At 49.4% G+C, this 25,086-nt stretch overlaps 5 protein-coding genes across 5 annotated transcripts; 3 read left to right on the top strand and 2 right to left on the bottom strand.

Moving 5' to 3' along the window:
• Nucleotides 1-392: 392 nt before the first annotated feature.
• Nucleotides 393-1,687, top strand: DL89DRAFT_277503 (glyceraldehyde 3-phosphate dehydrogenase; the record flags this gene model as incomplete). Its single annotated transcript, XM_040889446.1, has 2 exons — nt 393-522; nt 624-1,687. Exon 2 carries the CDS (start codon nt 677-679, stop codon nt 1,685-1,687), a length of 1,011 nt encoding a protein of 336 aa, XP_040746566.1. The 5' UTR covers nt 393-522; nt 624-676.
• Nucleotides 1,688-2,229: 542 nt separating this feature from the next.
• On the bottom strand, nt 2,230-3,015 carry DL89DRAFT_290956 (thioredoxin-like protein; the record flags this gene model as incomplete). The annotated part of the gene is made up of 1 exon (XM_040890149.1): nt 2,230-3,015. One exon carries the CDS (start codon nt 3,013-3,015, stop codon nt 2,230-2,232), a length of 786 nt encoding a protein of 261 aa, XP_040746565.1.
• A 1,926-nt stretch (nt 3,016-4,941) lies between these two features.
• DL89DRAFT_90115 (uncharacterized protein) lies at nt 4,942-6,310 on the top strand. The gene has a single exon (XM_040892226.1). It carries the CDS (start codon nt 5,166-5,168, stop codon nt 6,117-6,119), a length of 954 nt encoding a protein of 317 aa, XP_040746564.1. The 5' UTR covers nt 4,942-5,165; the 3' UTR covers nt 6,120-6,310.
• Nucleotides 6,311-8,509: 2,199 nt separating this feature from the next.
• Nucleotides 8,510-9,001, top strand: DL89DRAFT_220633 (dUTPase-like protein; the record flags this gene model as incomplete). The annotated part of the gene is made up of 1 exon (XM_040884466.1): nt 8,510-9,001. A coding segment is annotated over one exon (492 nt), but the record flags the coding sequence as incomplete, so codon positions are not given.
• Nucleotides 9,002-13,300: 4,299 nt separating this feature from the next.
• DL89DRAFT_265360 (uncharacterized protein) lies at nt 13,301-24,629 on the bottom strand. Its single transcript, XM_040886626.1, has 2 exons — nt 23,819-24,629; nt 13,301-23,731 (listed from the first exon to the last, which is right to left on the bottom strand). Exons 1-2 carry the CDS (start codon nt 24,549-24,551, stop codon nt 13,566-13,568), a joined length of 10,899 nt encoding a protein of 3,632 aa, XP_040746562.1. The 5' UTR covers nt 24,552-24,629; the 3' UTR covers nt 13,301-13,565.
• Nucleotides 24,630-25,086: the final 457 nt, after the last annotated feature.

Raw genomic sequence — 25,086 nt, 5'->3', positions numbered from 1 at the left:
TGCTTTGATCCAAGGAATTCCATATCTCCCCATGCCTCTCACGCCGGGGTGGTATTTGGATGCTCTTGGCCACCCAAAAAAAGCCCAGTGTGGGTTCAGACATGTCATGATGTCAGAATCCAGGTATCGAATAAACCGTAGGGGAGAGCGAATTTGCAGCCAGGCAACCCGCATGCGGCAAATACCGGCGGATGTCCTCCTGTGCGCGCGGTCAGTCGCCCAAAAAAAGGTGGGCCCATGTATGTCCGGACTAGGGCCCAAACTTTTTATCAGCCGCGGCCTGTAGGGGGAGGGTTCCGGGTGGGTGGTGGGTACATGCGCCCGCCCCCATCACAAAACGGGCGCTTTTTCTGTGTAATATGCAGAGTAGTAGCTGAACTAGCATTGTTGCTCTGATATCGCTCACGAATTCCAGAGCGGGGCCGCGCCGTTCCGGAATCGAATAAATAGCCTGCCGCCCGGCCCTCGCCTTGCCTCTCGTTTCTCTTCAGTTTTCTCATCCACCTCTTCTTTTTTCAAAAGGTAAAATTCTTCTTCACTTCTTGATCCCGCTGCTTATTTCGCTGTGCGCTTCCGGACTGTCTTGCTAACAACCCTGGCTCTTGTTCCATTGCCTTCTGTAGAATCACCCCCCCTTTCGTAGTAACCTTACTCGTCAGCAAACAACTTGTCAACAATGGCTCCCATCCAGATCGGTATTAACGGTTTCGGTCGTATCGGCCGTCTCGTCTTCCGCGCTTCGCTGGACCACCCCGAGGTTCAGGTCGTTGCCATCAACGATCCGTTCATGGATCTCGAGTACATGAGCTACATGCTCCGCTACGACTCGACCCACGGCCGTCTCAAGGGCGAGGTCGCTGTCAAGGACGGCAAGCTTGTTGTTAACGGCAAGGAGATCTCGGTCTTCGCCGAGCGCGACCCGGCCGCCATCCCCTGGGGTAAGGCTGGTGCCACCTACGTCGTTGAGTCGACTGGTGTTTTCACCTCCAAGGACAAGGCCGGTCTCCACCTCCAGGGTGGTGCCAAGCGCGTCATCATCTCGGCTCCCTCGGGCGACGCCCCCATGTTCGTGTGCGGTGTCAACCTCGATGCCTACAACCCCGCCACCGACACTGTTCTGTCGAACGCCTCGTGCACCACCAACTGCCTGGCTCCCCTGGCCAAGGTCATCCACGACGAGTTCGGAATCGTCGAGGGTCTCATGACCACCTGCCACGCCACCACCGCCACCCAGAAGACCGTCGACGGTCCCTCGGGCAAGGACTGGCGTGCGGGCCGTGGTGCTGGCCAGAACATCATCCCCGCCTCCACTGGCGCCGCCAAGGCTGTCGGTAAGGTCATCCCCGCCCTCAACGGCAAGCTCACCGGTATGTCGCTGCGTGTCCCCACCCCCGACGTCTCGATCGTCGATCTGACTGTCCGCCTGGAGAAGTCTGCCTCGTACGACGAGATCATTGCCGCCGTCAAGAAGCACGCCGACTCCGACCTCAAGGGTATCCTGAGCTACACCTCGGACGAGGTTGTCTCCACTGACTTCCAGGGTGACGCCCACTCGTCCATTGTCGACATCAAGGCCGGTATCGCCCTGAACGACAAGTTCGTCAAGATCCTCTCGTGGTACGATAACGAGTTCGGTTACTCGAACCGTGTTGTCGACCTGATCAAGTACATTGCTTCCAAGGAGTAAGCTGTTTATTTCTATGGCTCCTTTCTAGCAACTACTTTCTGTTTCCTCATTCTCTTGTCTAAACACTACTACCCAATAACAGTTGTCACATAAAACCTTCTGCGTGTTATCTGGGTTCCAAAAGCAGGACCAAAAGTCGCAAACCCTGATCTGAAAAAGCGAAGTTGCGGATCGTCTGAGCCCAGATTCGTGCAGCCTTCGTGCAGTATAGGGGCAGTCTGCCCGGCCTATCGGCGCAAGACGTGCCAGCGTCACCTCACCACTAGCTTTTTTACTCGGTGCCAGCGCTAAAAAAATGAAGCGTATATCACCGCAGATAAAGGAACTCTCGCCTCAGCGCTGTTGTGGCCTGAGCACACCCCCGCGCCGTCGGAATTATTCGTACCGTTTTGGATCTGCGGCATGCCAATTCCACAGTCACAATTTATTTTCCGTACCCTATGCGGCATGTGCTAGGCGTGTGAAAGATCCAACAGGGGGAGGAGGGGGTGGCATACCCGGGGCATGCCGACCGGCGCCAATTCTCCCGCTTCTCTCCGATGTCACTTCTCCAGCACGCGTTCCAGCAGCCGCCTGACATCTTCTGGCTCAAACCCCGCGCCGCCCTTGAGTTGGTCGACGACATGCACGAGGTTGTGTTTCAAATCGCCGTTCCGGTACACCAGCACAATCGGCAGCACCTCTGGATCCTCGAACCCGCACAGGCCAGCCTGCACATTCAGAAACACGACGTGCGGGTATTTCCCGCACTCTCCGCGGATAAAGCGCTCGAATCGCGCCGATACCTCGACATTCTCGTTGCCAAGCACCACAACCACATCTTTGTGCCTCTCGACAGTCTCCACATACTCGTCGGGCGTCGCATCGCGCAAATATCCGAGCCCAGCCTTTGCTGCCTTTTGCGTGATCTCATCCATCCGTTTCTGCTTGTAGTCATCGAAAAACTGCGCATCGTCATCATCAGCTAGCAGCGCGTCAATGCTATCGGTATCTGACTCGTCGTCCTTGGTCCAAATAGTCTTTGTCGATGCCTGGATGCTGCGCTGCGATATAAGAGCCGAGAATTCGGACTGTGCAGCGGCTGTATCGGCAGCACGGCGCGCGTTCTCGGTCTGACGCTGGTGCCAGTAGTCGGCGATTATTCCCTTGACGCCTGTCTGTGGGCCGTTGTGCGTAGCGAGCTGCTGTTGCGGTAGATCTGGGGAGGTGTCTTCGGTATCGCTGGGAGTGGAGTCTTCATTAGCGATGGCCCGCACCCGCTCAGACACATCTTCGTCACCCATGTTCCGGAACTCGCCATTCAGGATCTTCTGCTCGATGGTTGACATGGTATAAAAGCAAGGGTGTATGTGCATTGCTGCATGCGTGCGGTTTTCCTCTTGATTTGCAATCTGATTGGGGTGTGGCAAATATGGGGATTCTTACTTGCCAGGTACCGGCTTGAATATGCACAACTCTCAGTTTCCAAATACTTCAAATCCCATTGAGCAAAAACATTGCAACTGGTCCATTTGGATGTTGTATATAAGATCCAAGTTCCGTGGCCATGTTCTACACTGCTTACACATTCTAGCTCCACGCCTGGTCTCCGGGGTGTGCGTCTGCGGGTAGTGGCCAGAACACAAGGCTACCAAACGTCCTATCTTTCGAGTGACCTTCCTCTATGCAGTCTTGCTTCATGCAGTAAAAAGTAGCTAGGATAAAGTGAAGTGAGTTCCACTTGCATGCCAGGCAATGGCGAATGTGCCGTTTGTCTGCCGTAAAACAACAGAGTTCAGAAAGGTGCCTATCTTTGAAGCCAAATGTGGCTTTCATTGCTGGAGAATTCCATATGTAAGTGTCTGGCTTAAGCCGTGGTGGAATCCGAGCATGCCAGTACTCTGGGGCCAACAGCTGTCTACGTTGCGCGGGTTATCACCCTCTGTATGCTGGCATAGGGTTTGTTCAGAATTCTTTGTATTGATGTTGGATGGCTGATGAGCAACGCTGATGGCCCAACACGTGCTGTCATCCCAGCTGGTATCGAGGTAGTGCCTGGTGGACTAGGTGTACTCTGCACACCGTACATCCTCCACAACAAGGACCAGTCACGCTATCTTTTTGGTCACAGAATGGACATGCTTGTCACATATCTAGTGGTGATATTCACTTACATAGCCCATCTATCCTGTTTATCAAAAACAAGTAGAAAGAAGCCAGACTGTTTAATTTCTTGGGGACATCTCAAGGCGAGATAGACTACCTGGAAAACCAGCACCCCGACTTCTGCCATGTACATCGAAGATTATGTAGTATATTTGAATGCAAAGTATTGAGCAACACCAGCCGCAGCTATTGACGTGCTGAACCCCGATGCTTCTCTGATCCGTACACAGTGTAGCGCTGCCAGAAACCATCTTTTGTCTTGAATGAGTTCTTGAAATGTTTATACATACCTGGAGTTGAAAAGGTAGCAACAATACCGCTTGCAGATCTCTAGTCTCCAATGCCTCTCAGTCCCTGGCTCTTCATCAGTAATACAAATGCAGTGCCAAGTCGCTAGAATGTTCAGTACAGCGAAAGTGAAAGACTGACCAGACTTGCCAAAGTCATACAGCTCCTGCACTTCGCCAGTTCCCCGGTACCGCACAGTACAATCTTGGACCGGGCCTGATGGAATCCCAACCATCGCCACCTTCTCGAGCCGCTGCTGGTGGCAGTCCTCCATCACCCATTACCGGATATCATATGGCAAGACTCTCATGGGGGAGTGTACAACTATGAAAAGCAGGGTTCATACTGACACCACGCAAAGACTAAAACAAACATATGAGAGTCAGAAAGAAGACAAAGGCAAGATGGAGGAGAGATTGAACAGCGACTAGAGACCTGCAAGGACAGGTCGAAAACGTGGTGTGCAAGAGTACAGCGATGTTGCGAATTGCAAATGCATCAAGAAATACAGTTTTTATTTCGGCAAAGGTGTGCTAGCGGAGATTGGCAATAAAAACGGTTTGTATGGAACATGAAGTGAAAAGTAATGATTGAGTATTTACCTGTCCAGAAAATAGTGAGCGAGTTTACGCGGCTTAACCATAGACAAGTAACATGAGAATAGAGCTGTTTGAATGCGTGAATCATAGTAGATATTATGTGTAGTGGGATTTTATTGGAAAGACGAAAAGAAAAGGTTTTGGAGCATACAAAATCTGGCCAACTTTTTATAATTCAGGATAGGGGTTCTTCCCCCTGTTTTCCCTTTCTCTCATGAGACCTAATGTTGCATAACTGATCCTGATCCTTAGATCCACGCCACAGTGCATACGCAAGAGTATAGTGGCCCCACTATATAGTTCAGTACACGCCAGCGCGTCAGCAGCCCTCCTTAGTTTCTTTACTGTCACTAGTTATATACCACGTTAAGTTACCAGTATCACAACACCTGGTAGCATCACCTAACTTTGCACGTTACTCCAATCGGCGTTGATTGGTAATAGCCATGATGAAGCTATCTACAGCCGACTTCTCCCGGGCCTTCAATACGGCGGTCAACTGGGCACAAGCAAATGGGAAGTTCACCGGAACTAAGGTATCAATGTCCCTGACACGCTGGAAGCGTGACATGATGGATATGTTCGAGGGACTTTGCGTAACGGATGAGAGAGACCGGTTCAAGTTAGCCAGTGCAACGATTTCACCGGAGCTACGGGATGCCTGGGCGTCATACCAGGATAGTCACAATACGGGCGTCGTAAATGAAACGATGAAGCTACAGGACTCCTTCTCCGACCTGTATGATTTCCTCGACTCTCGGGAGGCAGCATCTGGAGATTCAGTGATTGCGCTGAGCAAGTTACAGCAGCTGACACTTGCTGAAGGTGCTGAGTCGACAAACGAGTTCAACACACGTTTCGACCAACTGGCGCGCCAAGCAGGGATTAAGAGCGATGCACTACTAGCTGACCAGTATGTCCTATGCTTACCGTTGGCAATGCGGACCTCTGTTATGCGGAGCTCGGACAAGTCTCTCATCAGTAGGAAGGCGGCCGCACTCCAAGAACTACAGTTTGCTCGCCACTCTGCAACCACGCACAACACTACAAGGTCGAGCATCACAGGCTCAGCCACGGATGGTGAGCCTATGGAGGTGGACAACTTGAAGGTGCGCGCAGCGAAGACCCGCTCACAGAAAACCATGGGATATCGTGGAGGCTCAAGTATGCTATTCGACCGCGTTAAAGGCTGGGTGACATATGACGAGTTCACTGCACGCCTGAAGGCACGCAAGTGCATCGCATGTGGCCATGAGGGACACATACTTCGCCAGTGTGATGTAGCTCGCCAAAAGGGTGCAACAGGCAACAAGAACACAGCACGAGTCAACCAGCTCAATATGAAGAATGGTAACGAGTCTGATGACTCATTCTCAGGGAGCCCCTTGGGAAAAGAGTAGGCGGACCCGCCCATGCAAGCACCAGATCCGCACCTGCAGTGGCCAGCATGAAGATTTCAATAAATGCTGCGTTCCACTCTTCAAGACTTGCCTCAAACCAATTGCTGTTGGCCTGCACAGTAAAAGGGCGAAACTACCATGCTCTTGTGGACACGGGATCACAGGGTACCTGCGTATCGCCACGGCTAGCAAAGGAGCTAGGCCTACAACAGACGCGTACGGAACGTGATGTCATTATACACCTGGCCGACGGACGTGAGCACTATAGAGCACAGTGGATGGTGTCAATGCCGATTATATTGGGAGATACCAATGCACAGACGCTGCTCAAGTGCATGGTCGTTCCAATCAGTGAAGATATACTGCTAGGATTCGATTGGATGGCAGCACATAAGGCATCTGTACACTGCAGCAACAAGACATTGGAGTTCGTCGCAGACAACGGGGCCCATGTACGAGCCCATGGAGTACAGCGCACGCCGAGGACACAGCGAGAAAAGAGCATTGATTTGATCTCAGTCAACGAGCTCTGCACGACATTAGCTTCTGACACACGCAGCCAGGACATTGATACTGTCACGATCGCAATCATCACACCAGTTACGACAGAGCAGGGTAGACGAGGTGTGGCCGGAGGGGAGGAAGCGAAGGAGATCAGGGAGAGGTTCGCTGATATACTGTGTGAGCCACCAAAGGGCTTACCCCCACAGAGACACATAGAGCATAGGATAGACCTGGAACCAGAGGCACGCCCATATGCACAGACGCCATATAGGATGTCAGCTGGCGAACTAGCTGAACTCGAACGACAGTTGGCAGAACTGCTGGACCGAGGCTACATCGAGCCATCATTATCACCATGGGGTGCCCCGGTACTGTTTGTGAAAAAGAAAGATGGTACCATGCGGATGTGCATAGACTATCGGCGGCTAAACCAGGTCACCAAGAAGGATGCATTTATGATCCCGCGTATCGATGAGTTGCTAGACAAATTGCGTGGCGCCAATGTGTTTAGCAAACTGGACTTGCATGCGGCATATCACCAGATAAGGATAAGGCCAGGTGATGAACCCAAGACAGCGTTTAGAACACACAATGGTACATACCAGTACCGTGTGTTACCATTTGGACTCTGCAATGCACCACCCACCTTCCAGCGAGCAATACGAGAAGCGCTAGCAGGACACCATGCATATTGTTTGGCCTACCTCGATGATATTCTGATATTCAGCAGGGACAGGGTGTCACATCAGCAGCACGTCGACGCAGTTCTACAGACGCTATGCCAGGAAAAGCTGTACTGCAAACCCAGCAAATGCGAGTTCTTCATGGATAGCGTGGAGTTTCTGGGACATATTGTGGGGCACAATCGCATCAAAATGGATCCAGGCAAATTAAAGGGCATCGCAGATTGGCCGCAACCACGGGATGAGACAGACGTGCGCCGTTTCCTGGGATCGTGCAACTTCTACAGACGATTTATTAACAACTATGCACACATCGCTAGGCCACTCACAGATCTACTCAAGAATGGCGTGTTCCGCTGGTCGCCAGAGGCGCAAACCGCATTCAAGGAGCTGAAACAGGCCCTGTGTTCCAAACCAGTACTACGGCCATTCGATCCTATACTGCCACGTCGTTTGGAGACTGACGCATCACACCATGCCATTGGTGCAGTCCTCCACCAACATCACGAGGATGGCTGGCACCCAGTGGCATACCTGTCAAAGCGGCTATCACGAGCAGATATGAAGCATGCTATCTATGCAAAGGAGCTGCTAGCAATAATCCAGGCATTGCGGAGCTGGCGGCACTACCTGATTGACCCTGGATTCGAGATACTCACAGATCAGTGTGCACTTAAGCACCTACGCTTACAGTCAAGAGTAAATAACCAGTTCGCACGGTTTCTAGATGAGCTGGCTGATTTCGAGTTTACTGTAACATACCGCCAAGGTAAACTGAATGTAGTTGCAGACACTCTATCACGACCACCAGGAGGGGTAGGAGCATCAGAACCCTTGACAGCATACGACGGTCATTTGTCTCAAGCCCCAGCGATTAACTCAAGTACCGACCTGCAACAGCCAAGCGACTACTATGACAAGACGGAGATACCAAGCCAAGGCACCTCGCGGGGGGGTATGGTTTCCTCAATGACCAAAAGTGACAAGGTAGCTAGATCGCAAGATGAGGAACCAACCCACATGGAGACCCAGCCGACACATGCACCAATGCTGGCATCACCGCCACCACCACCAATATGGTTTGAGGGATCGTACCAGGAGCAGCAGGAGGCACACGGTGAATCTGAGTCAGACACAGAATCTATACCAGACGTAGTCCGCACAGCGCTACGGGCCGGTGAGGACAGCGACGAGGATCAGCTCATGGGCTCAGCAATCGGGGGCCAAGCAGCTAGAGATTTGGATAGCCTACACATCCAGCAACTGGGGACAGGTGAGCGGAACAGCGTTCAGATCCAATTACTTCATCCACGTGCAACCCTACCTAGCCGTGCCCACCAGACAGATGCTGGTCTGGACATATCATCAGTGCGAGCCGTGTTCATCCCACCAGGTACCACAGAACTAGTACCAGTGGGGTTCGCAGTAACACCTCCACCAGGCATGTATATGCAGCTGATAAGCCGCAGTAGTCTAGCCAAACGAGGGATTACAGTGGAGGGAGGAGTGATCGACCCAGGGTACACAGGGGAAGTTTCGGTGATTCTGAGGAATAGCAGCGCAGAACCATATGCAGTCGCAGTGGGCGAACGTGTAGCACAGATGATAGCACACATGCTACCAATAGTAGCCGTACAAGCAGTGGACAAGTTAGGCCAACATGACCGAGGCGAAAAGGGATTTGGCTCCTCTGGTACAAGCTGTCATCTCAATGCTGTATCAACCGCAACGACAACAGTATTGGCCAAGCCAGAGGATTCATACCAGGGCGACAAGGACCTGGCACGCATCGCGGAACAGCTGCTAGCTGCGGAGAATGGGACAGGCATGGAGACACAACGAAGCGACACACAGCTGCAGAAGTACAAACTACAGGATGGATACCTATTACGGAGCAACAAGAGATGTGTGGCCAAGCGAAGTGTACGCAAGTTGCTGCTGTCGGAGTTCCATGATACATTGGCAGCGATCCACCCTGGTATCAACCGTATGTATCAGCAACTACAGGCATCATACTACTGGCCAGGTATGCTGGCAGACGTAACCGAATATGTAGCATCCTGCGACGTATGCCAACGTGCCAAACCCGAGGCTAAGAAACATGGGCTATTGCAAAGCCTAGCGGTACCAGCAAGGCCATGGGCAAGTATATCGATGGACCTCATCACACGACTACCCATATCTGATGGTTGTGATGCAATCCTAGTTGTGGTAGACCGGCTGACAAAGATGGTTATCTGTATACCGACGACGATGTCTGCAACTGCTGAAGATGTTGCATGGCTACTACTCACCAGGGTATTCTGCAAACATGGGGTACCTGATTCGATAGTATCTGACCGGGATCCGCGGTTCACATCGACTGTTTGGAAGACAATGGCCCAGTTACTACGGTCAAGGCTGAATATGAGCACGGCGCACCACCCCCAAACAGATGGGCAGACGGAGAGGGCAAACCGGACCATTGAAACGATGCTTAGGACAGTGGTAAACCGACGCCAAAATGACTGGAAGAAACACTTACCATTTGTGGAGTGGGCATGCAATACCTTCAAAAACTGCAGCACCCGGTACGCGCCATTTTACGCAAATTATGGGTATACGCCCAGATTACTCAACGGGGTACAGATAGAGAAAGCAACCAGCAGCACCACCACAAGCCAGCGCATCCAAGAGCTACAAACCATTTCAAGGGAGATCCGAGATAACATCGAGTTGGCGAACAGGGAGTCGGCAGAGTACTACAACGAGGGCCGTGACAAACTACCACTACAGGCGGGCGATCGAGTGTACTTGTTGGCACGATTAGCCACTCCCGAATATATGGCCGGGACACCAGCACCCTTGAAGGACCGATATATTGGACCATACACCGTAGTGGAAATGGTCGGACCGAATGCAGTCCGCCTGGAACTACCCCCAGAACTGCGCATACATCCAGTGGTGTCAGTAGCACTAGTAAGGAAGTATATCGAGTCGGAAAGGTTCCGCAGGAAGGACCAGCGGTGCCCGGCGGCCGTGAGTACAATCGATGGTCAGGGTGAGCATGAGATCGAAGGGATCATAGACCATCGGGACCACCGGACAAAGGGGCGGCAATACTTAGTTCGCTGGAAGGGTTACACACGGGATCACGATGAGTGGATATCCGCAGACAACTTGAAGCATGCACAACGCACATTGCGGGCATATCAACGCTCAGTCCACCCACCGTAGGTGCAGGCTGGAAGGGAAGGATGTTGCATAACTGATCCTGATCCTTAGATCCACGCCACAGTGCATACGCAAGAGTATAGTGGCCCCACTATATAGTTCAGTACACGCCAGCGCGTCAGCAGCCCTCCTTAGTTTCTTTACTGTCACTAGTTATATACCACATTAAGTTACCAGTATCACAACACCTAAGCTCTATTGTGAGCACCATATAAAGTAAAATTACTGAGCTGCTATGAACAATAGCAAAATGGTGACAAACTGGGATGTAGATCGCATATCATAGCAATGTGGTTGGCCATATCTAATATGGTAAAACGTCTTATATAGAATGAAACTGTTGTAGATACATGGCCTGTATATATTTGCCAGATGATAGGAGTTATTTAAAGGGGTTACAAACCATACTAAAGATATATAGTGATTGCATAACCTTGTTATAGGTAGAGGAGATATAGTGTAAGAGACAAGGGCAGTCAGTAAACTATAGGACCATAGATTTAGTCATAAGTAATGAAATCAAAAAATACTAGTATGCTATGTTTGCAGGCATATAAAGTGGCATACAAATGAATAGTAATAGGAGGTCATTCACAGTTACTAAACTAAGTGATAAATACTTCAATCTTCTAAAAATTTTTGCTCTTTTATTATTTAAACACTTCTATGGAACCTCTATTGGCATCCTAAAAAATTGTAGTTGATTTCTTATGACCCAGTCTCTATCTCAGAAGAAGCATATTAATTATGTGTTAACTAAACTTTTTTAGGATGCCAATGGGAGTTTTGTAGAAGTGCCCTTTCTTGTATTTTTATTTATTAGTTAATCTAGCTGCTAATATCTTTTTGGCTATTACTAAACATTCTGGTTTTAAAATATTTATTAACTGGTAGTAAATGATTTCTAATTGGTTAGTTGGATATTCTGATTTAAGATATTTGGATTCTTTAAACTTTCTTATTTGTGAATAGCCTCCTACCTACAGTAGATTCTGGCCAAATTGATTGATATTCGCAGCCGCAAAACCACACTGCACAGTACAATGGGCAATGTGTCCAAGGCTGAGCTCAATAACGCATGTCAAGTGTGTATTTATACACCTGCACAGAAGCTCCGCCAGGCAGTTGCCTCTAGGCACCCTGATCTCAGTGTGCTCACCCCACTGATGCTTGCAATCTACAACAAGCTGGCACCAGTCCTCAATGCCTATGATGCCAAGTACAGATTCGCCAAAGACAGCAGATACTATGATGCCAAGGTAAATCCACTTCAGCATCTGCGTGCATACATTCGCCTATGCCAGCTTATCGAGAATGAGCAGCTTGGCAAGTCACCCCCCCAATGCTTGCCTCTGCGGACATCATGGATCCCAGGCCATGTGCGTTTGGACAAGCAAGTAATCAAGCAGGTGTTTATTTCGAAAACACGTGAGCAGCTTACCGAGATCAGCGAGGCAAAGAGGGCAGCAACAGAGGCAAGGAAAGCAGCAGAAAAGGGCGAAAAATTGGCCAAGAAGGCTGCACGCGAAGCAGCGAAGATGCCATCGGATGCAACAGAGGCTACTGCAGCAACTGCAGCAGTAGCAGCTGATTCACTTGCTGCTGCATCGGCGACAGCAGCAGACACTGTTGCAGCACTTAACAATGCATATGCACCAGCACCCCCAGTCTGTGCACACGACCCGGTCCAAGGGATCACACAACCTGTGTGGGATGTGTGGGGCCGGGTCGCAGATCTAACATCAAAGCCATTTAAGGCGCATGGTGATAGAAAATTCCACGGAATGGCGACAACAGATGGTGTAACGATATGCATTTTGTTGCAAGACAAGATATTCAAGGCTGATGGTGCAGTAGATGCTGATGGTGCAGGAGGCGATGCTGCAGGAGGCGATGCTGCGGGAGGCAATTCTGTTGCAGGCGATGCTACAGGCGATGCTACAGGCGATGCTACAGGCGATGCTACAGGCGATGCTACAGGCGATGTTGCAGGCGATGCTGCAGGAGGTGGTGCTGTGGGAGGCAATACTATAGCTGACTGTCGCTATATCCACCAGATCCCACAGCCAGAGCTGCAGAATCTGAAAGGCCGCTGTGTATTCATCGATCCAGGTCGGGGCGATTTACTGTATATGATGCACGAAAATAGCAGCAATGGGAAAGAGGGTGAAAAGATGCTCTACCGCTACACACGGCAGCAGCGCAATAAGGAGCTCAAGCTGCGCCACTATGACAGGATTCGTTGGGATACAAAGGATCAAGTCCCAGAAGATGCTGTCCGCAGAGCAGAGGCAGAGCTTTCCAAGCACTGCTGCCGGACCCTTAGCCCAGCAAAATTCCGTGCCTACGTTGCTGCCTGTGCATCTGTGCGGTGTGTCCTAGCACCGTTTTATGCCAACACGATGACAGCGCGAAGGTTACCAGAGCAGCAGCCTGCTAAGTCAAACAAGCAGCACCAGAGGCGCTGGAAGGCCCATCCAGGTGTCAGTACCAGTCCCAAGGTGAGAGATGTCCATGGTCGACATTGCACCAACAACCATCCGACACGTTCAAATGACCGGTTCGCCGTGATGCCCTTATCGACGTGTCAACCCATGCTGACTAGCAGCCGAGCTCGCATCGCGAGCAGAGCAATTCTAGTACCTTATATGTATATATGTGTGTAATTTTCGTTTATAGTCGGAACAGATATTCGAACAGTAATTTATCGGTCCAAGAATATGCCAGCAGCGTGAGCAAAGTATCAATAGAAAGCGACAAGGTCAAGTATTATATTGATGAAAAGAAAAGCTAAAGAGAAATAGGAAGAGAGAGGCGAGCGCAAAGGTTTTATACCATCGCTCAGGCGGCACAGCCAACAAGAAAAAGAAAGAAAAAGAAAGAAAAGGACAACAGGATGAAAACTATGTAGTTCGCAGTAATCGGATCCTGGGATTCTAACACTTGCAAGTAGTTAATGGACGTCCTAAATCTATGTTTTATGTTTTTATTGAATTTCAGTTCTGATATTTAAAGATGATTGCAGTTGAAAAAGTATTGGATCTGTTCAGAATGTGTACTGGTTGGTTCTGGAGTCCAACTTGGCCCTTGCATTTGAATCTAAGAACACCTTAGCTTCTTGTTCCTGTGAGAATGGGGCTGCTTCCTTTGCCTGGAAATACGTGTGATTTCCAAGGAGTGCACCCTGCAGGTAGCGAGTTGACTTCTTCATACGCTCTTCGACTTTAGTTGTGTACTCGTCCAGCTCCTCCTTTGAAAGTGCGGCAAATAGGTAGTCCGGATGAACGATAAGTCCTGCTCCATTGGACTGGCTGAATCCAAACGATGTGAACAGCGCGGCCTTGATAGTCGGCACATGGATAGTCTTACTCGGATAGACGAGATGCTCAAACCGCTCAAAATCTTTATCAATATTGTCAGCATTCCTATTTCCTGGAATCAGCCCCGTCGTCATTGACTGAAGAATACCATGCATGGAGCAACTCGCAGAGGATGCTTTCATATGGCCTAAAATCCATTTCTGGCAAACAACAGGGACTGGAAGACCAGGCGTGCGTCCAATTTGCTTCATGAGTATGTTCACAATGTTGGACTCATTCTTATCGTTCAGCTTGGTGGATGTTCCATGGAATGACGCCAGCCCAATATCATCTGCATCTAGACCCCACGTCGCTAGTGCAGCACGAAGGGGCGAGATAGACTCACCCATTTTGTAAAAGTCGTTGCCCCATGTTGTCTTAACTGCCTTTTTCATCTTGTTCGCCACGCTGGCATTACTGATACGATCTAGTGCAGCCAGCTGTGCGTCACGCATCTGCCTCCTATAATGGATATCAAGCAGTTGCAAGTCTGACAGGGTAGGACTCTCCTTTCCAATCGACAGTATTCCTTGGCCTGGGGCACCCGAGTTACGTGTTGACTTGTCGGTGGCAGTGGCAGTCATTGCCAAAATTCCATAGATTGGCGCACCATATTTGAGAGCTGCAGAGGCTGACATTAGAACGGCCATCCCTGAGCCATAGCTCTCAGCAAACCCACTTCTGGTAGATGTGCAGGGCCGTGAGCACTCCTTAGGATTTCTTCCTTTGATGCGCTCATCCGTAGGATTCACGATGCCATTGATCAAACTCAACTCATATGACATATCACTGGTATACCCCTCGCCTGCACCAGCGATCATGACATCCGCTTTTCCTTGGATAATAGATTCCGCGGCAAGGTCTAGTGCGATGGCTGAAGTAGCACATGCGCCAACAGTCGGCTTTAATGGGCCAGATGCCGAGAACAGAAGTGTATTGAGCCATGCACTCATATTATTGACAGAGCACTCGATCAACTTGCCCGGGTGCACATTCTTGTCCATATACCTGCCGTGCACTAAGTCTTTATTACTTTGTGCTCCACCTAAACAAGATCCAACTGAGTGACCAACCTTTGAAACATGGAAGTACTGGTACAGCTCATATGGATCCGTAATGCCAGATTTGAGAAGCGCTTCCATCGCAGCAATGAGTGTGTAGCAGTTCAACTCATCCATACCCTGTGCAAGGCCCTTGGGTATTCCTAGCCGAACTGGATCCCATCCGGTGGGCAATTGAGATAAAAGGGCACCGTTAAAAGTAACCGCCTTTGGCACATGGATTATTGCGCCTTTGAGGAATCTAACAGACCATGTTCCATCAGGGTTCTCCCATATGTCAACTTTGTCCCTATTGGCCTGTTTGAAATGAACAGCCTCCTCTGCACTGGTCTCAAATGGAGGCATGTCCTGATCGATTTGAAGCTCGCGGATGAAGGACTTCATATTCACCGCATCCTCCCCCCAAACTTCTGGCTCAACAGCACGAATACCGGTATGTTCCAAGATATATGGCTCGTATTTTGCCTTGATGTTCATGTCATGCACTGGCTCCTGAGTTTTTGCGTCAACCCAACCAATGTAATAGCTTCCAGTGTCAGGATGATCGCCTGAGAACCTCTTGATCAGCCCCATCATCCATGCCAGCTCAATGCAGCCTTCCACTGAAAACACACCATGCGCCTCCTGTTCCCAGCGCAAGGCTGCATTCCCAAATCCTCCAACTTCACCAAACCCTGTCACAACGACAACTTTATCCAAGTCAAGCATGCCCTCCAGACATCTTAGGTGTTCGAGCTGTTCATATGACTTTACAAGTGGTGCGTCGATTCTGTGCTGGGCTCGGGGCATCGTCTTGTTTCCCTGTTCCACTTGTAATATGGCCTCCGTATTCTCCGCTATGTGTTTTAGGCAATAGGCTGCACTTATTGCCTTTCTTTCGTTGGTAGCGCTTTTAAGTTCAGAGCGACTTTTCTCCAAATCTTTCCCAAAGCCTTCGTTTACCTTGCGCATGCCATTGAAGTTGCCAAACACAGGGTTGCTGTGCGCTGCCTCTTCCATTCTTTGTGATAGCAGGCAAAGTATGTTGAAAGACATTTCCTCGCGAGAGAACGTACGCATGTCAATTTCCTCTATGGTTGCATACACATTTGCACTTCCAAATGTCATGTTTGTGCTACGAGTCCATCCGATATCACCCCCTGTTATGGAGATATAGTCTGACCATGATTCGGAATGCCAACGGTTATACAGTGTATGCAAGGCTGCCTTTGTTTCACCATACATCCCATCATAGCCTACCATTCCACGGTTGTACGAGTGTGGTAAAATAAGTAACGATGGCTGAAGGATGTTTCCAGTCCTTATCTTAGCTGCTTTAACCTGTCCTATTATCCGGAACAGATTAGTCAGAAGGATACGGATTGTTAGCTCAGAATAGGAGTCTACACTTGCTGCATCTTTGCCATGTTCTGGGAAAGCAGCAAATGGGGCAATGTAGTCCAGATCCCATCCAAGGCCATCTTTATTGTAGATATACTGGATGAGGGCCTCTACATCACATGATGATGCCTGGTTGAAGGGGACAAGAATCAGTTCAGATCCGCGAGAACCAAACTTCCGGTACATCTCTTCGAAGAATCGGATTGACGACAGGGAATAATTGGATGTTGTGGCAATAACCTTTGCTCCACCAGATAGCAAGCCTTCGATCAAACCTGAGCCAATGGATCCCTTTCCACACCCGGTAACCAGTGCACATTTGCCTTCAAACGATATACCGTTTACCGCCGCGTCCTCCATCGAACTGAAGTATTCATCAGTCAACTCCTTGTCATATGACCAAGTGTTTCCAGCATGCTTTTCATGCATATGTAGCAAAGGCAATCCATCCTGGTTGGTGTTTTTCATACTCTTAATGTAGTCACATATCGATTTCTCGCCTTCCCTAGGAATCTCGGAACTGACGATATCACCTTTATGAGTAACCTCAGTATGTGGTCGCATTGGGGTCGAAAGCTCTTTATAGACAGGTGCCACGTTTTCTGACTCCCTACACGCTGCATAGATAATCTCCGTTTGCTTCAGTGCGCGTTGGGCAGATGGGCAAGAGTCTGCTTTGAGAGTCCCAATAAATGCCTGCAACATCGAAAGCAGTCCAGGATTGGACCGGTTCTTGAGCATGTGGATACGTTTCATATACGTAGCACGGTCCATGCTTGAGTCCTCTCCGCTCAGAATGCCAGAGATCCATTCAAACACGTCCTGACGGGCCCAGTTCCAGTATGAGTCAAAGTGACGAGCCTTGTATGCATCAAACTGCATTCTGGTTTTTTCGATAAACTTGTCACCAACCTCTCGTTTAATTTCATTAATGTTGAGCTTGAGAGCTGCAATCTCCAACTGCTGCTCATTAGCTGATCTGGCACCTTGGCGCATATCATGGCCTGCATGTCTCGCGAGCGTCTCTATCTGATCCAGAATTAATTTTCTTTGGTTCCTCTGAGCCTTGTCAAATTCAGCGCTGTTGATAACAACCGAACTTGTCATGTTGCCACTGCTATTTCCAGTTTGTGTTGCAGCCGTCAATGGTATTCCTCCATGTCTGGCATACTTTTGGGCCGCTGTCTCCAACCAAATATGGGCTGCATTATCATCAGCAAGTCGATTTGGTGGCTCCATAGTAACTGACAATAGTAGCAAGGCATCTTGTCTGCGCGGACCCAGCCCGTATTTATCCATCAAATAAGAACGAGCAGCTGACAGTGTGAACCCACTTGGGAATTTGCTAGTCAGCAGTTTGCCAACAAGTGACTGAGAGTGCTTGCCAAGGGAGTCCGTAGTGCTTCCAAGCTTCTTGGCAAGCTCCTCTATGGGCTGCTCCTCGGCATGATCAGGAAGTTTCTTACCAAATTCCTTTTGGAACTCACCAAATAGTTCATTTTGCACCATTGACTTGCCAGCTACAAGTTCCTTAATCGACTTGTTGGGATTGATTTCAGGAACAGCCATAGAGAGCTTTCGTGAAATAACTGTTACCAGTATGTCAATAATTGGAATGGGCACATCATCAACAGATGAGACCACAGCTGGCAGAACAGGAAGCGAAGGTACCTGTTTCTCCACGGCAGGAATTTGGGGCTCAAATGGTTTCTCTTGAATGCTCGGTTTAGTGCTTGAACTCTGAGCTGACCTTAGCAGCAATGGATCAGTAGGTACACCATCTCTTTGAGCACCTATGTAGTACACCTCATCTTTATCCTTGAGTGCATGTAGAGTAGCAGTTTCTTTGCGCAACCAATTGTCGCTCTCCAAAGTTTGGGTTGTCATACGGCACAATGTTGAGCTTGGACCAATCTCAACCAGGCGCTTCACAGAACACCTATTGAACATCACGTCCTGGGTCTCAATCCATTTTACTGACGAAGCAAACTGGAAAGATAAAAGTTCAATAAGAAGAGTCCGTGCAACTGATGCCATTTCCTTTGACGGACAATCATCACCTGTGCTCCAGACTTGAAGGATATCCTCAATAACTGGTGAGCGGGTGAGAGTATAGACATATTCAAGGTATTTCTTTGTAATCGCAAACGTTTGCCCAGTCAGGTTGGGGATATACCTCCCACAGAGTAATATGGGAAGCCTTTGTATATGTAGGATCCTTTGGTCAAGCAAACTGCGGAACGTATCAATACTTGTAGCCATCTGACTTGAATGCGACGGAACATCAACACCAAGGATTACGGTTGTCGCTCGGCCATTTTGCAATATCTGTTCATTAGGATGGGAAGCCAGTATATCATCGATAGTGCTTGATATTAGATCATCCACTCTCGACTCTGTTAATGACAGAAAGCTTAACGAGAGCTCTTCTACAGCCATACACATGATATATAGGCTTTCCACATGTCCTGTGACAACATATTGCTGTCCACGAACGTTGTAGTTGATAACCTCAAGGAGCTGCTGTTTTCGTTCACGAATACGGTCAACTATTTGGAGTAGATTGGCCTCGCTGAAGTTGTTTCCAACAAGCTGCGGGTGAACAGATACCATCGCATACTGGGAGCAGCCATTGGCATCCCGATCTACTGATGTATGGAGCAAAAGCCCGCGATAGAGAGCAATGTCGACCGCATCTTCGACAGAAACAATTTCAGCAATTGCTGCGAGTGACCCAAACTCACCAAGCGAATGGCCAGCGAAAATAGCATCGTCCTGAATAAGACCATGAGCACGCATGTCTGCAGCCTGAGCTAGCGACATCACCGTCTGGATCGGCTGTGTGAACAGTGTCGCATTGAGCAAGCCATTTGAACACCGGTGCGTGTATGATTTCGATGACTGAGTGATCTCCGGAATCAGCTGCTCTATCTTGCCATCAAATTCACGTACCAAAGAGAGGTAGTTTGTACGAATTGGTGTGCCTTTCTTGCCACCGAGTTTAACCAAGTACTCTCTCGGATTCTCCTGGACTATTTTCAGTAGCGAGACACCATAGTTATTCAACATGTGTCTATCAGCTCGGTCCCACACATCTCTAGCAGCTGTGGATGACATGTATAGATCCATCCCCATGCCAACAAACTGTGACCCCTGGCCAGTAAAGACATATGCAGTCTTTGCCTGGGCAACCTCAGCTGTGAGCGTCAGCACTGTTTCCCCATTCTGGTTTACCGTCTTGCCATCGATAACCATGTATCCGTCGTTCATTCCCGTGTGAGCCAGCTCCACCCGAAGTTTGTCGTTTGGATAGACCTTTCCAACAAACTGGACGCTGTATGAGCGCATGCGCCGAGGGTCGTTATCAGCAACAACTCGTTCGACAATAGCACGGGTTGCAGCAGATGTCCACATACCTTGGCAGAGCATTTCCGATTCTCCCAGATATGCAGCTATATACGGATTAGTATGCAGCATGTTCTGATCGCCAGAAGCATGCGCAAACTCCCAGTTCTCTGATGGAGCATTCATAGACAAGATGCCAGAATTTCCTGCTTGCCATGATGCCGTTCCCCCATGCTCAATAGGCACAAAACCAATACTCTCTAAATGATTTTCGTCTAGATATTGTAGGACAGGGTTTCCACAAACACCATCTCCCTCGTAATAGACATCAGCGATGTGCTCGAATTCCCCATAGGTTTGTAAACGATACACAGGTCCAGCTGTTTTGATCTTGGAATACAGATTCTTGGATCTGAACTGGTACAGAGAATGAAGTTTGAACTCCAGAATATCGCCAGGCAAGATCTTGAACGGTTCAGGGGATTCCTTGCAAGTAAACCACTCATTGGATTCAAGAACTGCTGGCATCACATCAGATATAATTAGCATGCGTCGTACAGGTTCATCACCTGATCGGAACGTCTGGCTGTATGTCACATGCTGGTTAGGCGAGATGAGGACATCTTTAGACGTGGCAATGAGTGCTCCTTCACGGTGAAACTTTGTCGTAAGTGTGATTTTCAGACCTGAATCCATATTCTCAAGAGCAGTAAGTGCTACTTGGTAGTCAATGGTATCTCCTACACGCAGTAGCGCCACACCTGATACATACTCGGCGTTATGGTATTGATGGAGAACTCTAACAAGTCCTTGATGAAGTGGAGGGGTGGTCATAATAGAAACCATTTGCTTGGCCATGGCGCTGAGGAAAATGTCTATTGGAGCCAGATGTTGCTCACCAACTGCTTTTTTATAATATTTTGATGAGTTGTGAACACTCGAGCAGTATCTCTGAACAAAGTCTTCCGTTACAGCGAATGACTTGTGCTCAATATCCGAAAAGAGTCGATATAGACTACTCCCGCCCATGTCGGCGGACTCAGCTGCTATTCCATAGATGTCAAGGAACGCATTGCGGTATGACAAGTCCCGGCCCTCAACGTCTTCAGCAACAAGTGCTGTAGGTCTGGATGGCGTGTAGATGTAGGGGAACTGAATCTCAAACTGCTCTTCGCCAATCCGATGGTAAATATTCACCAGAATATTCTTCTCGCCATCGAACTGCACACAAATGTCCAATAACCCAGTTGGTCCGTGGATATCGAGCTTGGCCGGCTTATCGTCATCAAAGACCACTTCCGCTGTTTGCCCTTCCATCGGTCGCAGAACCTGCCTTATTGGATTTGCAGCATACAGTGACTTACGAGCTACAACTGGCGATGTGAGAAGTGCACGAAGCCAGCTCTGAGTAGGACCAGCCAGGGCCTCTAGCCATACATCATGATCCGGAAGCAGTGCTGCATCAGTTGGAAGCTTGTATATGCGGCTTGATTCATCAACAGCCACTGCAACTGAGGTAGGGAGCGATACTGGAAAAGGCTCTGGTGCAAGGTACTCGCAAGGACGGACTAGAGATGCATCCTTATCGAAATCCCACTTGCTAAGATTCTCCGCTAGCCCGGTGTAAACACGGTCGAGTATATCCTTGACTGGCTCGTTGACTGTGGTAACATATTTTGCAGACACAGGACCCAGGGCAACAACGGTGCGCTGGACATCTCTGTCAACAACTGTATCCAAATCCTCAGCCTGTGAATACATGTCCTTTGTCATCCAGACATGCAGGTCGGCGTCGAGGATAGGAACGAATGGAACTGGCTTGGTCCCAGAACGCTTGCAAAGCCAGACCAGATACTGAACATCTTCAAGCGCAATAAGAGCGCAGCTTATCTCTGGGTAGTTTTTGACCAGCCAATTAATGATCCCGGATGGATTTTGAAGCTGTATATCAGACTTAAATGCTCGGGTGGTTTCTGCCCCAGACACTCGGTCCTCAACCCTCGAAATGAATTCCCCAAAAAGTCTGCAGTAGGACACATCCAACCATTTGGACTTATCTGCGACGTACATGAACTCCATGAGTCGATTGAGTACTTCCAGGTACGTCATCTCTTCCAGATCAACCACCCGGCCGTCGGATTTCTTGCCAAACCATGGCCGCGCACAGTCAATATTGAGCCGCTTAATGATATGATCCTTGTTTGCCATGATTGTCGGCAGCTGGTCAGCGAGGGGCTTTGAGAATATCATGTCGTTCAACTCTCTGAGAGTCAGCGCAGCTCGAGTAGCTAGAAGATGGACATTTTCTCCAAAATCGGACAGCGTTGATATCACTCCGCCAGCATTGCCAGTATATGACGACTCCCACTCGCTGTCCTCAACGCCAGTAGCTGCCGCAATGAGCTCCTTTGCTTCCAGGGATATGGCGCTCTCTTTTGCAGTGAGGACGCATGAAGCTAACAATACTCCATCAACAGGCATAGGCGCATATCCAAACTGGACACTCCACTGGCCGGAGAGATATGGCAGAATGCTGTCGGCATCGCCGAACCCTGACCCAACGACCAGGATGGTGTTCGGCAGTGACCGGATCTTGCTGTAGGTCTCCAGAATTGGCTTGTGGAAGTCTTCACACGAATGGTGGCCACCACCGCGACCGCCAGTCCACTGGATAATGACTGGGAAGTCAGGGTTTGCCCCAGCGATCGCGAGTGTCTGGAGAATTGTAGCCACTGACCCGGGTTTGAAGGCAACATGCTTTATGCCCGCATTGCGCAAGTTCGCAATTATCCCGTTGGCGACAGCAACTGAGGGAACACCACCACTAATATGGAGCCCTGTGATCGGTACTCCCTCTCGACGCATATGCAGGATACCTGGGTATTGGAACACCCACTGCTTCTGGTTCATGTAGACGGCGCTAAAAGCGAATCCTCTACCAGGTTCAAGGCGATTGACCAAGTTCTCAACCTTCTCGCAGAACAGCTTCTCATTAAACATCCCGTCGCCGGCAAGCTCGACATAGTACCCAGCATTGCTGATAGCTGCGACAAAGTGCTCGTTGGGCGTAGTCGGCATCATCCCTGCAACCATCACAGGCGGGAGTCCAAGAGCGAGCGACATGCGGGTGCAAATATGAAGCTGGCCGTCATGTGCGGTTCGAACAAGGCGTGGACCGAAAGCGCTCTGCCAGTTGGGCGCCGAGAAGACGTCGGATATATTCCGCTTGAACAAATCGGCCTTAGACCCCATGCGCGACTTAGTGTTAGCAATAAGCGAGCTTATGCTGATGACGGTTTTGCCGTAGCCGTCCAGAATGTCTCTGGTGTATTTCCCAAAGATGCTGAAGCCACCTGGACTGAAGTCGATGATAAACGCGGTATCAGTGCTGTTGACGGCTGCCGGCCAGTTGACACGGTGCATAACCATGCTGTCAATCAAGAACCGAGTGAGATCAGCTTCGTCGCGAAGATCGTGCCCATCATCTCCACCATTGACTTGGATGCGAAGAGTGTCAGCGTGAAGGATCCACCCCTTAGCAGCTGCAAACTCGTACACCTTAAACGCGTTCTCTAGTTGGAGATCGCAGTGGTACGGTTCAGATATGCTAAGCGGACTAACGACAGCAACTGGCTTGCGCTGAGAAAATTGGATGCACGACTGATCCACTGTTGGCAAGGTTGTGTGCATGCTGATGAAACAATCAAAGTGGGAAATAGCGCCTGGGTGTCCAGAAATGACAAAGTCTGAGGGGCCATTGACTAGGGTCAAATTGACCCTTGACGTGTCGTCTGTGCGATCCGCATTAAACGCAGTAATGAACGACTCCAACGTTGCTTTATCCAGGCCACGAACAGAGACCATGGGCATGGAGAGTTCACCAGAGCATAAGGGAGGTCCACAAATGTCTGTCTGCGATGCGTTGGAAATGAAATCAAGCCGTGAAATCGCTGGTATCGCAAGAAGGATACCGAGAATCTTCTCGGTGATGGCATAGAATGATGCCTCGTCAGTCACGGAAGCAAAGGCAGCAGCCATGGATATACCTTGGCTGTGTCCAATTGCAGCTACAGATGTAAAAAATGAACAGTTAGTAATGATGAATACCGACGTTTGGCATACACTGGAACCAGTGATGAATGATGTGTGCTTACCATTAAAGCGTGAGACAAGGTCGCCTGGGTTTACATGGAGTGCCTTATACAAGACAGTCACATGCATCGCTTGAGTTAGTCCTAGTATGGGTATTGCAACTGGTGACATTGCCAGATACCTGGCATCAGGCATTGCATCGGGAGAAGTAAGCCAGCTACCAATGTCTAGTGGGCGCGAATGAACTTTCGCCATTAGGGGGTTGGCGGATTCGCGCTTGAGGAAGTCAGACATATGGGTAACAAAATCTGACAGCAGCGGGCCATAAACGTCAAGAAGCCACCCTGCTTCGTCAAGGCAGCTTTCTGCTCCGCTCTGCCCACCAAACATGACAGCAAGCCTGATGTTCACATCCGAGAAGATGGCGGGAACAGGAACTTCGGGCAGCAGCTGGCGCGCCTCAAGGATGTTCCAGACCGAATAGTATCCCTTCAGGACGGTGCGCGCTTGCTCAGCAGACAGGTTCAGCTGCTGGACCACAACGTGGATGTTCTCGTCAGGACAGAATCCTTGATGGAGGTGAAGGAACACGACAACGGCCACATCGGGATTACGGGAGCTGCAGTATGCCAAAAAGAGTGCGACGAGTTCGATTTCCGTAGAGACAGCAGGAGGACCGCCATCCAGAAAAGACGTAGCGAGCTCCTTGACGACAGGGAAGTTGTCACCAGGAATGGGGATGTTAGTTGCCACCCCGCCAGATGCGAGTGCGACCTTGCAGATAAACAGGTTCATTCTGCGGGAGATGTTGAAGTATGCTCTGTAAGAGTTGGTTCTTGAGTGGTTAAGATGTGCAATGTTTGCAAGAAAAGTGAGATAGCGAGACGATTTTCTTTAGCAAACCACTGCATATATATAGGAGCTCTAGCTAACTACTTTGGATGGTGCCACTACAAAGTTTGCAAAACAATTTTTGAAACCTCAGGAGCATAGAGCTTCCCGCAGAGGTAGCCACAAATAATATTCACACAATTGTACTGACCTTTTATTCACACATGCATTGGCTTCAACCTAGCTGCTGTATTATGCTCAAGTGTGGTGCCCTTGGCCATTTGAACACCAACAGCCACATAAATGCCAACCCCTGTCTACTCGGAGGACCGAGCGCGAGAAATGAGGTGGCTGATCAGACAAAAACAGGTGACAGCTTAGATATTGACACTGAGCTAACTGAAGCTAGCTGAGGAGACCCCACCGACTATGGCATATCACCAGCCAACGACAATATGTCACCCAGCATCGAGACGATGTCACCATGTTCAAGATAGGT

This window comes from Linderina pennispora, assembly GCF_002104995.1.
Source record: "Linderina pennispora strain ATCC 12442 chromosome Unknown DL89scaffold_2, whole genome shotgun sequence".
Classification (NCBI taxonomy): Eukaryota; Fungi; Kickxellomycota; class Kickxellomycetes; order Kickxellales; family Kickxellaceae; genus Linderina; species Linderina pennispora.
Note: the sequence above shows the minus strand (reverse complement) of the source record. Positions and strands in the feature narration are given on the sequence as shown.